The 15,067-nt window shown below is 42.6% G+C and overlaps 1 protein-coding gene across 4 annotated transcripts in view; it reads left to right on the top strand.

The window, feature by feature from the left end:
- Nucleotides 1-1,637: 1,637 nt before the first annotated feature.
- The window catches only part of LOC102574953 (cytochrome P450 27C1), a 38,097-nt gene continuing 24,667 nt past the window's right edge, over nt 1,638-15,067 (top strand). Inside the window, exons 1-3 of one of the 4 annotated variants that reach the window (XM_059727502.1) lie at nt 1,638-2,104; nt 10,514-10,650; nt 14,393-14,592. In XM_059727502.1, coding sequence (XP_059583485.1) covers nt 1,754-2,104; nt 10,514-10,650; nt 14,393-14,592 — 688 coding nt within the window. In that variant the 5' untranslated portion in view covers nt 1,638-1,753. The other 3 variants (XM_006258887.3, XM_019480616.2, XM_019480617.2) reach the window with 3 other exon arrangements.

Below are 15,067 nucleotides of genomic sequence, written 5' to 3'. Positions count from 1 at the left end.
AAAATCCTTCCCTACCTCTCCTTTTTCCACTATTTCTTCAAAGACCTCTGCTATATTGATCCCCACCAGAATTTCTTGTAAAATGCCATGGGTAGTCCAGTCCCTCTGCTCCTGGAGGTTTTCCTCTTTTAAAAGTTTTTAAGCACTCTTCCGCTTCCTTTAAACTTATCTTTTCTCCTATCTTCTGTATTTTCTATTCCTCTTCTTTCTCTTCAGTCTCTTCCAGAAAATTCTTGATTTCCTTCCTCTGGTATAATTCTTCATATATAGAATCTAATTATTGGGGTGGTCTCCTTTTAATCAGGGTTGCTTTCTCTTTTGAGTAAATACAGTAAATTGGAAAGGTCTTAATCAGCGGGTGGCAACAATATATGAAAGGGTCATGAGCAAACTTTAAAAACAGGTTCTCCTCTAACGGAGAAAAATGTGGCTTTTCCCTTGCAGGCTGGCAGAGCTCCAGTCTGCAAGGGGCTGCTTGGCCCCCCCTGCCCCACACACTGGGAGGCTGGGGGCAGGGGACAGCCGGTCGGGAGTGAGGGGCACTGGGACAGCACTGGCCATCGATGTTTACAAAGAAAGTTGAGAACCACTGGTCTCAATGACAGTCGAGCACATGCATCTTTCCAGAATCAGGGCCCTAGAAAAAATAAATCTCCAATCCTTATTACATCACCATTTCACGGTATGTGCTGAAGCGCACTAGATTTGGCTCTGATAAACTTCCAGGAGCTGTGAATTCCAAAACCAGGGACCCTCACATGGCAGCCATATCTCCCTGACGAAGTTTTACTTGAGCAGCTCATAGCTTCTCACTCAGATTTAACTGCTGCATTCGGATACGGGCCGGCAGGTGAGACAGTCACTTCACAAAACAACCAACCGAGCACCTTACTTGCATCAAGTCGTAAACAGGAAGACAGTAACAGTCTTTTAAAAACATTGTGCAAAACAGAATGACATCCTGTTTGGAATTTTAAGTTTATGCGCAGAATAAAAATCACAATGAAATGGCTATAGGTTTATCAAGAAAGTAAAAGCAAAATTGAATATGATATCCAATAAAAAGAGTTCAATTAAAACTTTTGCAAGAGTAGGCAGATGTTCCTTCAGAGAAAAGCACTCTGAAAAGACTCAATCATAATAAATTCAAGAATAAAGTATGTACATGGGCACTGGTTGCAAGAAATATGAACAAAAATGTACAATTATTCCAAGAAAGCACTGCCATTTATACATGAATTATTAGTATTTTTTAAAATGTTATTGCATAGTTACATAATTATGATCTAGAGAAGTGCAATAATTATTTCATTTAGATATATTGCATATAGAAATTATATATTTTATGCAGCGTATTAGGTATTGCTGAAACGCATGAAAATGAACTGGATCATAGGGGGGAAAAATCTTAAATCCACCTTTTAATAAAGGAGAAAATTAAGATGATCCCTGTGAGAATTTTTGTCAAAACGAGGAGGAGCGGGGGAAGGAGAAAGCTAAACTCTGATTGCTACAGTGCAGGATTAAGGAGTAAGTTTATCTGATTTGAATTATACGAAGTAATAGGTTCAGTCTCATCCCAGGCCCACCCCCTTTCCCAGCCCGAGGGGAGGGAGCCTTTCATAATGGCCTGTGTAAACTGATGCTCGTGCAGTCAGAGTTAGAAGTGCTGCTCCTACAACTTACAGCAACCAACTAAAGCAGTTGCAGAAGCAAATTGGACGGGTTTTTTGGTTTTTTAATTAAAAAAAAAATGTCTCTTTTACTGAAGGTTTTGAAAACCAATTGTAAGCAGGCTCTTGAACCCGAGAGATGGGGTTGCTTTTATCGTGTGGTTTTTGTCTGCAGGTTTCAACAGCTGCCCAAAATGTCTAGCAGCCCCGCTCTGGAGGTGCAAAATAATCCAGCGGCAAAAGCAGCGGCAGAGGACAAAGAGGAGGAGATGGCAGTGGCGGAGGGGGCAGGAGGGCTGTTGAAGCCTGCCCAGCACCACCGCCACCACCACAGGGTGAGGAGCCTGCAAGAAATGCCTGGACCCAACCTCTTCTGCAACCTGTACGAGTTCTTCTGGAAAGACGGCTTCAGCCGCATTCATGAAATCCAGGTACGCGCATTTGTTGCTTTTTTTCTTCCAGGACTTCTCAGTCAAATTGAAAAATGGAGTTAGCACTAGCAATTCGTCCCGTGTGTCACTACAGCATCATGTCACTGATGTGGATGTGGCAGAACAGACACGAGACAGGAGTTCTTTCCTTCCCATTCAGTTTTCGTGCAACGAGACTTAAAAACCTCTGTTTCCAGTAGAAAAGAATGCATTCAAATCGTGCTTTTCAGCCCCAAAAGAAAGACAAGCTGTATCAGTGCAGCTGAGCCTTGAGTTGCGAGAACAAGATTATTTCTGTGCATGTTTTGTATCTATATATATGCTAACTCGGGGGGGGGTGTCTACATCCCTACATGAAAAAGATGATTTTTGTGCATGTTTTGTACCTATAGACACTGACAGTGATGGGTTTTTTACATCCCTACGTGAAAAAGATGATTTTTGTGCATGTTTTGTACCTATATACACTAATTGTGAGGGGGTTTTCTACATCCCTACATGAAAAAGATGATTTTTGTGCATGTTTTGTACCTATAGACACTGACAGTGATGGGTTTTTTTACATCCCTACGTGAAAAAGATGATTTTTGTGCATGTTTTGTACCTATAGACACTAATTGTGAGGGGTTTTTTTATATCCCTACATGAAAAAGATGACTTTTGTGCATGTTTTGTACCTATAGACACTAACTGTGATGGGGGTTTCTACATTCCTACATCAAAAAGCTGATTTTTGTGCATGTTTTGTACCTATAGACACTGTGAGGGGGGTTTCGACATCCCTCCCCCCGCCTATTTGAACGTTTTCCCCTTCAGCCAGCTAAGATTTTGGGAGCTATGACTAAAACTGAATGCTTTGCCCGTTTCTCACTGAATGCTCCCTACCAAATCCACCCGTGACAAATTGTAAAGGACTTTTTGCTTTGTTTTGCGGGGGCGATTTTAAGACTGAGGAACAAGGCGGGGGTGGGGGAGGATTTTCTACCCGTCTCCTAGAAAACCAGCCAAATCCACCTTCCGGATGAAGCTGTGGGCACCAAAAGGCAGAGTTAGTTGCCCGTGTTTGTATCGTAAAAATCGAGTCCCAGTGCAGCTGGGGTCACAACTCGACGGGGGGCAGATCTAGCTCTCCAGTTTCTGAGAAGGTTTTTTTTTTGTTTTTTTTTTTAAATTTTTTTAAATCAACCTTTTCTCCCAAGGAGAGAGACCATTTTGTCTCTCCACCCCTCCCTTGCAAAAAACCCCCCCAAACCCCACACAACAACCCCTCTGGCTATACGGGGGCAGTACATGTGCAGATGTGCATCGCCGTGAGGGCTCGCGATAGCCGCCTGCCCCAAAGCAGCTGCTGAGGAAAGGTTATGTGACCCTCCCCTCAGCGGGAGGCTTGAAGCCCGCCCTCCCCCGCTTCCTCCCACGGCTCCTCTGAGGGGGTCGGGGCGCCGCGCGCGCCGAAGGGGTCGTGAGAGGCCAACGGTCGCGCTCTGAGGCGCCAACTGCAGCGTTCTAAAGAGGGGGGGGGGCGCCGCTAACGGTCGCGCCCCTCGACGTTCTAAACGGGGGGCGCCCCGCAACGTTCTGAGGGGTGGGCAACGGTCGCGCCCCTCCACGTTCTAAACGGGGGGGGGGCGCCCCGCAACGTTCTGAGGGGTGGGGGGGCGCCAACGGTCGCGCCCCTCAAGGTTCCAAGGGGGGGGACCGCGCCCAAAGGGGCTCTTGCTTGAAGCAAGGGGCAATGCAATGGCCCTTGCCGCAAGACTGATGCCTTTATGGGGGGGAGACTGGGCTGCTGCTGCTAGTGTTTTCCTGAGGGGGTGGGTCAGGGGGGTGCTTTCTTGTGGTGGATGGGAAGGGGGGGGGGAAGTGGCTGCCAAATTTTAGGCAGACAGGGTTCTTGAGGTAAAATCCGATTTTTTTTGATTGGACCAGCGAAATTGTTGGGGAAATTGCTCTTTTGGGTAATTTTAGGTTACGGGGAGAGCCTGATGGTGCGCGTCTGAAGAAGGGTGTTTGTGCCCGAAAGCTTGCAAAGAGCAATTCTTCCAACTATTATCTAATAAAATGGACCCAAAGAACCTTGTCTGCCCGTGTCCTTAGACCAACAGGGCTACAACCAGTGCTGGCAAGTCCGCTTATTGGAATTGGGCTTTTTAAAAAAACAAACACCCAAAAACGTTGCTTGAATTGTTTGAGAGCAAGGCTCCAGGGTAACTGCACTCAGGGCTGTGGCAGCCAGCGGCAGCGTGGAGATGGCAGGTTGCAGCGTTTAATCAGGTGCCGGTGTCAGAGCACGGAGGAAACTCGTCCCGCCTTGGGATCTGGCACCTCCGGGCTCCCGTCCTCCTTAGGAATCAGTAGACGCCAACACCGTCAACTGAGCGCAGTCCTGAGAACCGGCCAGGTGTGAGACCTCCATTTTTCAGGGGTGACGGCTGTAGCCGTGTTGGTCTAAGGACGTGGGCACACAAGGTCCTTTGAGTAGGTTTGATCTCTTATTTGACCAACTAAATAGTCGGGGAAAAATTGTTCTTTGCATGCTTTTAGGCACAAACACCCTTTAGGCACAGACCATCAGACTCTCGCTATGCCTGTAGAAGTTGGTTTTAAACTTTGGATGGACCAGGAATCAAAGCGGGTGCAATTGTATCAATTCCGCCCCCCCCCCCCCCCCCCAAATTTGCCCCTGGCTGTTTTGTAAGAAATTATCTCCAATGGACAATGTTATAAAGGGCCCTGTGCCAGCGCAGGTGGATTTAGGGTGAGTACTTACGTTAGAAGGAAATAAGGAATTATAAGATAAATGCACAGTAATGCTTTTTTTTTCTTCTTCCTTCAAGGATGGCCCCCAGTGATTTTTCCTTTGTGGTACAAAATCATGATGGCGTTATGGCCTTGGCATAATTATTGCTTGAAGAAATTCTCTCTCCATTAAATATTGGCTAGAGACCATTTCACTTTAGGCACAAAGTAAAGATTCGATACAGTTTGCGTGTTTCCTGTAGCTGGGGTTGAACCTCCCGGCTGTCATTACACCCTGAGAATCCTACCGTGCAAAACATCTGTACCTCGGGCGTTTTAGCCAGAGACTACGAGCTCCCTAGCAGTGTCTCCAGCTTTGCTTGGTTAGTGTCTGGAATGCATTTAATCTCTAGGTAAGGAACCAACAATTGAGGGGTTTTTGCTTCCTGTTTCCTTGTCACATACTATTTCTATCAGCTCATGATTGTGTTCCAGGAGGAATGAGGTGTTACTTGTGAAGCAGACTGTGCACTGAAGGGAGAGATGAAATATCCAAAATCATGCGCTATCAAGCAACAGAAAAAGGAGTTAGAAGGCAGGGTGGAGATAGATATATCTCTGTATATAGATATATATGCACCTTGATAGACTGTCAATGAATAAGGGAAGAGCCATGTTAATTTGAAGTCAGCTAGAAGGCAGGGTAGAGGCCTTCTGCCTCCCATCAACCAGCAGCAACAACAACTATATTCCTAAATCCCTTCCTTTGTGGAGTCATGACCCTGAGGTGAGGGAGATCTGAATAGGGAAACATCTAGTGCGTGGTAATACCAAGATCAGAGGAAAGTTGTGAGGCGCTCAGACACTGAAGCAAGTAGCGCAGACAGGCATGGGGCAGAAAAATACTCAGTGGAAACTTTCAAAAGGATGCTCTTGAAGCCCTTTCCGTAAGATAAAGAAGATGCCTCCCTCTTGATTTTCTAACACTGCAAGTATACACTGTTAAGCAAATATACAAATTTGGTTTACAATTTACAGTAAATCAGGATTAGGAAGGCCTGCTTCCCTTCCTCCCCACCAAAATATACAGATTACAATTGTGGGTGCCTCTTGTACTGTGAATTTAAAGGTGGGAAGGCTCTGTAGTCACACTCCTTATGTATGGGTCAGGGTGTGAAATTAAGCTCATGCTTGTGCTTTAAAATGTTGCTGCCTTAATTGTGTTGGCATAGTTAAAGCAGTAAAATAACCACTGTGTAGAAAGCAGTTCAACCAGTGTGAAAATGCTTATAGCAATATAGTTATTCCAGTTTGATGAAGTGAAATAATCCATCTACTGGTATAAAGCTTCTTACGCTAGCATGGCTTCATTTACAATGGGACATTTACCAGCATAATTATGTTGATAAAAAGCCAGAATTCCTTATCATGAGTTAGGCCAGTAATGCTTTTTAAGCATAGCCCTGGTAAGGAGAGGAGAAGAGAGGGAAACCTCTAGAAAACTTACTGTACCAGGATAGAAGCAACGAATGTTAGGATCAACAAAAATCAGGACAAATGAGGGGACTAATCATAGCCGGAAGAGGCAGAAAATGGGAAAATACCCTACTAAGCAGGTGGCTTAATTTGAGGGAACAGATATTTATTTCATCCAATTAATGTTTAAAAATATAGGAGCTTGGAGTTAGGTTCCCAAATCCAAACAGGCCAGTGGCAGCCAAACTTTAGGCTTATAATTTTGAATTTCTTGGCCTAATTGGATTGGTAACCAAGAAATTATCGGTGATCTCTGCCTTGAAAACAGCTAGACTTCCCCAGAAAAGAAAGACAAATGATCTGTTTATGTGCCAGCTAAACATCACATGTTGCTTTAACAACTGACGTATTTGTCAACGTTATGACAATTATTTCAATTATAATACAGATGTAAGAAATGAGAGCTGGAACAGTCCTAGGTAACATATATCAATATGCAATTACTAAAAGATTTAGGAATTTTCCCTTACTCAAATGTAGTTCTGGGAAGGAAAAATAATAATAATTAAAAAAAGGTGTGAGGATTTTTAGTACATTATAAAGCTTCTGTTTTGTTAAGATTCTCACAAATTTTAACTTTACAAATCATGATGGCTTGTTTGCATACACTCTCTAACTGGATTAAAAACACTCTGTCAAATTTAACAACACAGTGAACATCAGGAATGAATTAATCTGAAACCCCTTGGTAACCACCGCAGCTACTTAGATGATGTCCTTTGACACACAGAAATGTTCATGCACCATATGCAGAAAGGATGGGGCAAGTTAAGCATTTTTACAAAGAAGGGTCTGTTCTCCGTAACATGATTCCAGCATTTAGTTAGTTCAGGCAGCAGCAGCGGTGCCTGCAGAAACTCTGGGTAGAAGAGAAGGGTTTTGAATTCAGTGGACTTGGAGCTGCTGTGTCCCATCTGGAGGGTGGGAAAATGAAGGTGAAGAGGAAAGAGTTTGGATTCAATTTAGAAGTTGAATATACAGAAGGGAAAGAGAGAGAAAGAAGGACTGATGCATAAGAACACAATTCTGTTTGTTGTTATTGGTTGTCACCGAGACTATCCTGGTGTGCTATGGCACATCTTATGATAACTTAAAATAGTGTAATTGAAAGTCTGTATGAATTAAGCATGTAGTGTTATATGATAAAGTATGATGCATTCAGCCCAAGGTTTTTTGAGGTTATTAAACATTTAATCTATGAAACTGTGGATGACTAAGGCATAGTTTTCAAATTTAGTCCAGATCTACACTGCAGGCGTTTACTGGAAAAGTTGTTTTGGTTAGCGGTTTGATTTATGAATGACTTCAAGATGCCAGTAAAAGTTTCCTAAGGCAAGGCTGCCTAACTTTGGTATGGCTGGGGGCTGCATGCAACACTGGTGTATGGCTCCAGGCAGCACACCACAGGGGCTACATGCTGTAGGGGTGCCTCTTGGTCAGTGCCAGTGGCGTGCAGCCTTTGGCTTCTGAGCCCTCCTGTGCCATGCAGAAGCAGGAGAGGCAGCTGCAGGGTCTTGTTGGTTGCATATTAACCACTTGTGTGGGCTGCCAGTTTGCAGTCCTGCTCTAAGGCAGGGGTGGCTGACCTGTGGCATGCATGCCATGAGTGGCATGGGCACGTGGCAGATTGAGGAAGGGACACGCATCACAGCAGCATATGTGCATTCACTGCAGGAAGCAGAAAGCAAAGCAACAGATTGGGCAAGAGAAGGGGATTGGAGTGGCACTCAGAAGGGTGCAGGGCTAATTTGTGGCACCTGCCTAAGAGTTTGGCCCCCTCAATGCTCTATGTTATACTGACAAAACCGTGCTTCTGCATGAATCGTGTCTTTTTCTTGGGTGACAGCAAGCTGTACTATAAAAGTCTGCTCTAGGAGTGCTTTGCCAGTACAGTACACTGATTTAATATATCTAGAAAAGTAAAGCTTTACAAGGGTAGATAGAGCTAACCTGTATTTGGACTCCTAATGGTGGGCTTTTTTGTCCCAAATGGATGTTTCATTTCTAGACCAACTCAGAGTGGAAAAAGTTATCTGTTTATATTTGTTGAATTAAGACCTTGTTACACATTAGTTTTAGGTAGCTCCTGGAGCTTTTAATCCCTGGATTGTCCTCACATTAACACCTGAAATTAGCCTACTTTAAGGTGGCTTCAAGTTATGCCACTCCAGGGCAAGTTTATCTCTGATCTGTGTTTCCCAGTTTATGGTTCATTAACGTGTGGGCACTTCCACACTAACCAAGCAAAGGTGAAGACAAAGCAAAGCTGCCCAAGTTGCAGTCCTCTGGCATCCTAGGATGCAGTGTCTGCACCCTGACCCTCCTGTTCTGTGTGGACAAACTTTTCACCTCACCAGGTCTGTAGTGGCCACTCACAGTTGTGTAGGTTTTTACCCTTAACATGTGACTGCTCCAAACTTGAGCTATCACTAACATGGATCAGCATTAGAGCAGGTCAAAGTGCAAAGTGTAACCAGACCCTAAGAATAGATTGTCACTTTGTAAAATAATCTAAGAAAATGTTTTTTTGTTCACCTTTTTATTGCTGACTGTTTTCTACTTTCTCTTTCATAATTACCAGTCCCTTGCCTCTAGCTGGTGGTCATAAAACTTATGGATCAGTTAACAGAGATACCTTGCTCTAAGAACAAGATCCTCCTCCACCTCTCTTTTTTTCTCTGCACCACAATATATACTTTTATGAGATGTATTTGGCAAAATAAATCTACTCTAAAAGTTAGACATTTCGGTGCACTGTTCTTTGGATAACAGCTCTAAAAGTGAGACCACGAAGAATAAACTGAAAAACTGACTTTCATTATATAGGAGTGTACATTTATCTCTTTGTACCTCTGTCCTTGATTATGATATTTTTTTCTAATGCAAAACACTTGCTTTTTTAAATCTGTACAAGGTCAAATATTTTTATAATGGAGAACTACATAATAGGTGTTTAGGGGAATTGTCTAAATTTGTAGCTATCTAGTTGTATAATTTCCCCCCTTTATGAGTCTTTTTACCTCATCATTACTCAGTTTACCTAACCCCTTGTGTCTAGAGTTCTGGGGCTTTAATTTCAAAGGTCCTAGAAGTGACCTCCTCTTTTGGTCCTCATGAGTGTTTCAAGACAGTTGTTAAGGTGTTTTCTAGTGATGTTTCAAGCTGTTTCTTGACTTGAAGTTTTGCAACTGAGCTCTAGTTTCAACACATGACTGTTCATGATTCTTGCATTAGATTGGTGGTTCTCCACCTTTTCAGACCCAAGGCACACCTCAGAAAATGCCAGCTCTTAGCTGTCACTCGTATTTGACTACAAAAAAATATTGGAGCAGTCCTTCTGATGCAAAGAACTTAGAAAGACCACACCATGTCAGAATTTTTCAGTGCTATGGATTCATACTTGACATCTCTGTTTTTGCTATGAATCGTGTAGGTGTTTCCACTCCTAACAATGTTACTATTACACATCATCCCACACAGCCCTTAAACGAATCTAGAGCAGCATTTCTCAACCTTGGAGTTGCAATCCCATTTAGGGTCACAGCGATAAAAAACGGGATCTCAAAGATGCTTGACAGTGTCGGCTGATTATGCATTTAATAGCTTTTTAAGACTTGGTATTCAGTGTTGTTTTTTAAATCTAAAAACAAGTTAAAATGATTTAAAATGTATTAAATGAAAAAAATATCAAGACCATAAACATTGTAATGCCATGTTTATGACTTGTTGATCTTGTCCGCATCATTGTGGGGTCACAAAAAATTTCAGATGTTTAAATGGGGTCATGCTGAGGAAAAGGTTGGGAAGCCCTGATGTAGAGTCACTGCACTAGAACAACTTCAGCTCCTGTTTTTCAAGTAACGAAGAATCCTTGAAGGTTGTTAATATTTAGCAGTGTGATTTCCTCCAGAATAACTTGCTTTCTTTTTAAAGTGATATCACTGTGCACTTTCTGTGTAGGAGTTGGCATCTTATGCTATGTTAGTGCAGATCAACATGCTGTGACACAACTGTATAACTTTGTCTTTTTTTAATTTACTTGTGTTTTTCTTTTGCTTTGATTTGTTGCTGACATTGCAGCAAAAGCATACTCAGGAATATGGAAAGATCTTCAAGTCTCACTTTGGTTTCCAGTTTGTAGTATCCATTGCAGACAGAGACATGGTTGCTCAGGTTCTCCGGGCAGAGGGTAGAGCTCCACAAAGAGCTAATATGGAATCCTGGCAGGAGTACAGAGACTTACGCGGAAGAGCCACCGGACTCATTTCTGCGTAAGTATAGTCACGTCTTCCTTTTCCATGTTTTCATCATCAAAGCATATTTAATCTTCTGGAAAACCAGATAAATCAGACTGGAGGACCTTCTGTTTAGAGCTTACCTGCACAAGAAACTTAGGGTGCAATAAACTAAGGTGTGAATTTATAGCGAGCTCGGTACTTTGCTCTAACTCCTCAAAGTTCAGGCACGCTAAGGGTGAGACAGCATTCTCCACTTTGGGAGTGGAGTTATCTGCCACACAAAAAGGCAGCCCTGTTGAGGACTACGATTGTCTGTCATGGGCGCTTCTACATGAAACGTTTACTGCAGAGCTGACTAATTAGCTCTGCAGTAAAGCCTCTGTGTGTACATGCATGGCCCTATTAAGCTGCAGGAAACTAATGAACTCCACCATATGTTAGTACTTGTAAACACAAGTACTGTCTTATGGTGGCATTCTTTAGTGCACAGCAACATGTGTGTAGATGCTGATGGGGCTGGCGGGGAATAAGGTTGCTTCAGTGTGGGGGCTGCCTGCCAGCTAGTCCCGCACTGAAGCACCCTTATGCCCCAGCTAGCCCCTTCACAGTATGTTGAGCCAGGTTGGAGCAGCCCTGGGCTGGCAGGCTGACCCACACAGACCCCCAGCCAGCCGGGGATGCTCTGACCTGGCTCAGTGAGCTGCAGTCCCAGGCATGTGTGTAAATGCGGTGTCTGGGAGCAATAAACTCCAGTGCGATATGTTCCGGAGTTTATTGCTTGATATTAATTGCACGTGTAGCTGTCCCCACAGGGAATTAATAATGGGGAGTAGCTAGCACATCCTAGTTTACTGTGCTCTGACTTCCTTGTGTGGACAAGCCCTTTATTTGTAGCTGATTCACAAAGAGTAACCTGCTTCTCAAAGCTTGTCTACAACATGATTGCACATGCTTGCATGGGCGTGATCAACTGTCCCATGGTGTTTTTACAGTCTTCAATGATGTAAGGTATTTATTCAAAGGGTAACTAATTATTTTGAGTCATGACTATCCTCTTGCTTTTGCTACTGCACTTTTATCTTGTCAAAAGGCTCTGTGTAGTGTAAACCTGAGAATGAGATTAGCGTTAAATTCAGTCTTAAAATAATAATACAACAAAGGCCAGAGTTACAGTAATGGCACCTGACCATCAAATTATATTTGGAAGGTGCTAGTTAAAGGAATGAAACGTCTTTATGGGCCAGTAACAATTTAAAACATGCAGCAACATCATTCCAACTGGAATGCTTTCAGGAGGAATACTTATGCAAATAGAGATTTTAAAATAATCTTTAGAAGACTTCTGCTTTGTCTGCTTGAGAAACTATAGCACATTTCCACATGATATAGATACATAAACTGTTATCCCCAGCTGTATTTCATCCATGAGGCATGATAAATAAAATTCAAGACCTTAAGCTTTAAACACACAGGCCTCTGCAAAAGACAAATCTCTTTTGCTTGTATGTAGTTTGTTCTGTTCTATTTGAATTCTTCCCCCAGACTGAAAATAAACATTTCAGCACATCTGATTCACTCCAGCTAGAGACAGTAGTGTGCATAAACACATAGTAATAAATGAATTAGTGTGAGCCTTCTCAGTTGACACCTCCGAAGCTGTTTAGGTAATTTTTAGTCTAGGAATGATCTGTTTTAAACTCAAGAGTTGAATGGATTGTAATTTATTACGGATTTCAGATAAGCATAACTAGGCCTGATATATGAGTAAAAAATATTGTTATATTACATCAAATTATTGGTCCATCATATCTGGTTATGTTGCTTTTGTATAAAAGAAATTATACACACACATATACTGTTTTGTTAAAAAAAAAATTAAGGAAGTTTAAATGCAATGTGTGTGTATATTAATTTATTGCATTTTATCTTTGTTAATTTGTTTTATTTTATATTATACAATGATGTTTAAGAAACTAACTGCCAAATGGGTTCCCACACTGATTGTCTATGATCGAGTGGGAAACTACGCAGTAGCAGGGAACACTGATGGCAGCCCTGTCAAATGCACCCATTGTTTATGACTCCGTAGAGAAGAGATGTGATCCAGTAAATGATCAGTGTGCACAAAATGGTTTTGTTTACAAATTGGCATTAGTTTTTTAAATATCTTTGTACGCACCACTCCGGTATCTATCTGAATCCAAGATTCCATTGAATGTAACACAGTCGCCCCATAATGAGATTGTATACATGGAAAATTTAAAACTTGTTATAATTTCCCATATATAAAATTAAATTTTTGGGGTGGGGGTGGGTCATCTCTAAATTCATTCCCTCACTGCTAGGATGGGGAAAGAAATGGTAGGGGTGAAGGACCAGATGCCTGCCCCCTGCCATGTATCCTTTCTGCATGCTCCCTGCCCTGCAATGCATGGACCCCTCACTCTCTGCCCACCCTACCATTACTTTCTGCAGCAACTCTGCTTCTCTGGGGCAGTCAGCAGCAGTGTAGCCCTGGCCTGGCCTCAGCGCAGCCTAGCCAGGAAGAAGAGCCTGGCAATCTTGGCTGAGCTGGGTTGGGGCTGGAGGGACTGGAGCTGGAGCAGAAGGTAAGGTGAAGGAGAGAAACAGGGGGAAGGGAGGCAGGAACAAACAAGGGGGAGGGAAGAAGGGACAGGCTGCAGGTTTTTTACCCACATGGTCTCCCCAGGCTCCTGCCAGCTGTGTGTCCCCTGTCCCACCAGATGAGCTATTCTGGCTCTGGACAGTGGGTGGCTCACAATCATAGAAAGTGAGGGTTGAAGGGACCTCAGGAGGTCACATGTAGTCCAACCCCCTGCTCAAAGCAGGACCAGCCCCAACTACATCATCCCAGCCAGGGCTTTGTCTACCTGGGTCTTAAATACCTCCAAGGATGGAGAGTCCACTAGCTCTCTGGGGAGCCTGTTCCAGTGCTTCACCACCCTCCTGGTGAGAGAGTTTTTCCTAATATCCAACCTCAACTTCCCTTGCTGCAACTTGAGACCATTGCTCCTTGTTCTCTCATCTGCCACTATTGAGAGCAGTTTTGGGGCTCGAGCCAAAGCCAGAGCTGAGTCACCACTTGCTTTGGGCTGGTACTCAGGTCCAAGATGAGGCTTATTTTCCCTTCTTGCTGACCGAGGGGAGAAAACCTTGTCTTGGGTTTGAGTAAAGACAGTGTTATGTATAACTATCTATATATCTTATCTATATACATATCTGTATATCTAGATCAGCTAGATATAAATCTATATCTGCATATATATATATGTGTGTATGTATATATGTATGTATATATACACATACATGTGTGTGTGTAATATGTGTGTGTATATATATACACATTACATTTTATCTTTTTAAATGTTCTCTATACACACACACATATATATATGTATAAGTGTATATACACACAGACACACATACACATATATATGAAAATGTGATAACATGCAAACCCAAATCTATGGCATGCCATTTTGGTCTGTTACTTTAGGTACTTAGCACAGATGTGACTAAAACAGGTATCTGAAGGCACATATATTTCAGACAGAAAAATTCTACAGTTCAAACCCTCTAACAAGAATATATTAATTAAACTTACAGACTTTGTTGTGTATTGTAACAGCAACATCGGCCCAATTTATACAGTGACTTGTTATTTGCATTAAAATTTGGAGTGAAACCATAAGAATGTAGAACTTGACACATTGAAGAAGAATTGCATGCATGCATTTTTAATTATTTCTTCTAGGGAGGGGGATCAGTGGCTAAAAATGAGGAAAGTACTAAGACAGAAAATCCTGAAACCCGAAGATGTATCTGTTTTCTCTGGACCAGTCAATGAAGTTATTACTGATTTAATTAAGAGAATCCACACTCTCAAGAGACAAGAGGAAGATGGGGAAACTGTGACCGATGTAAACAACCTCTTCTTCAAGTATTCTATGGAAGGTGAGACACACCACATAGTACCTCAAAAGAAAAACGCTAAACCATGCAATTACAATTATCTGTTTCTGACACAAAAATCTACTGCTATGCTCAAGCTAAACAAAATAGAAACAGAGGCCTTGATTCCATAAATGCTGCACTCAGGCAGCTCTTCCTGCCACTGAATTTCAGTAGCATTCTTTCGTCAGTAAAACCCATGCAATAACAGTTTGTGCTAAAGGGCGCTTGCTGTTGAAGTCATATCTGCAGACACAACGTAAAAACAACACCCTATGCAAAATGCTGTGGTATTGTTCACAAGAGTAGGGTAGGTAAGCTTCATCAGGATGGCCACATTCCAGATGAGTTTGTTGCGTTTGGCTTGATTAAATTCTGCTGCAGTCTCAGCTATAAAGAAGTACTACGCTTCGTTGTATAAATCTATTTGATTTGGGATTCTAACATTTTCTCCCAAAGCATCTGTCACTTGGTATTG

Source organism: Alligator mississippiensis, chromosome 4, assembly GCF_030867095.1.
Source record: "Alligator mississippiensis isolate rAllMis1 chromosome 4, rAllMis1, whole genome shotgun sequence".
NCBI classification, from domain to species: Eukaryota; Metazoa; Chordata; order Crocodylia; family Alligatoridae; genus Alligator; species Alligator mississippiensis.
The sequence above is the reverse complement of the archived record's forward strand: the minus strand, read 5'-3'. Positions and strand labels throughout refer to the sequence as shown.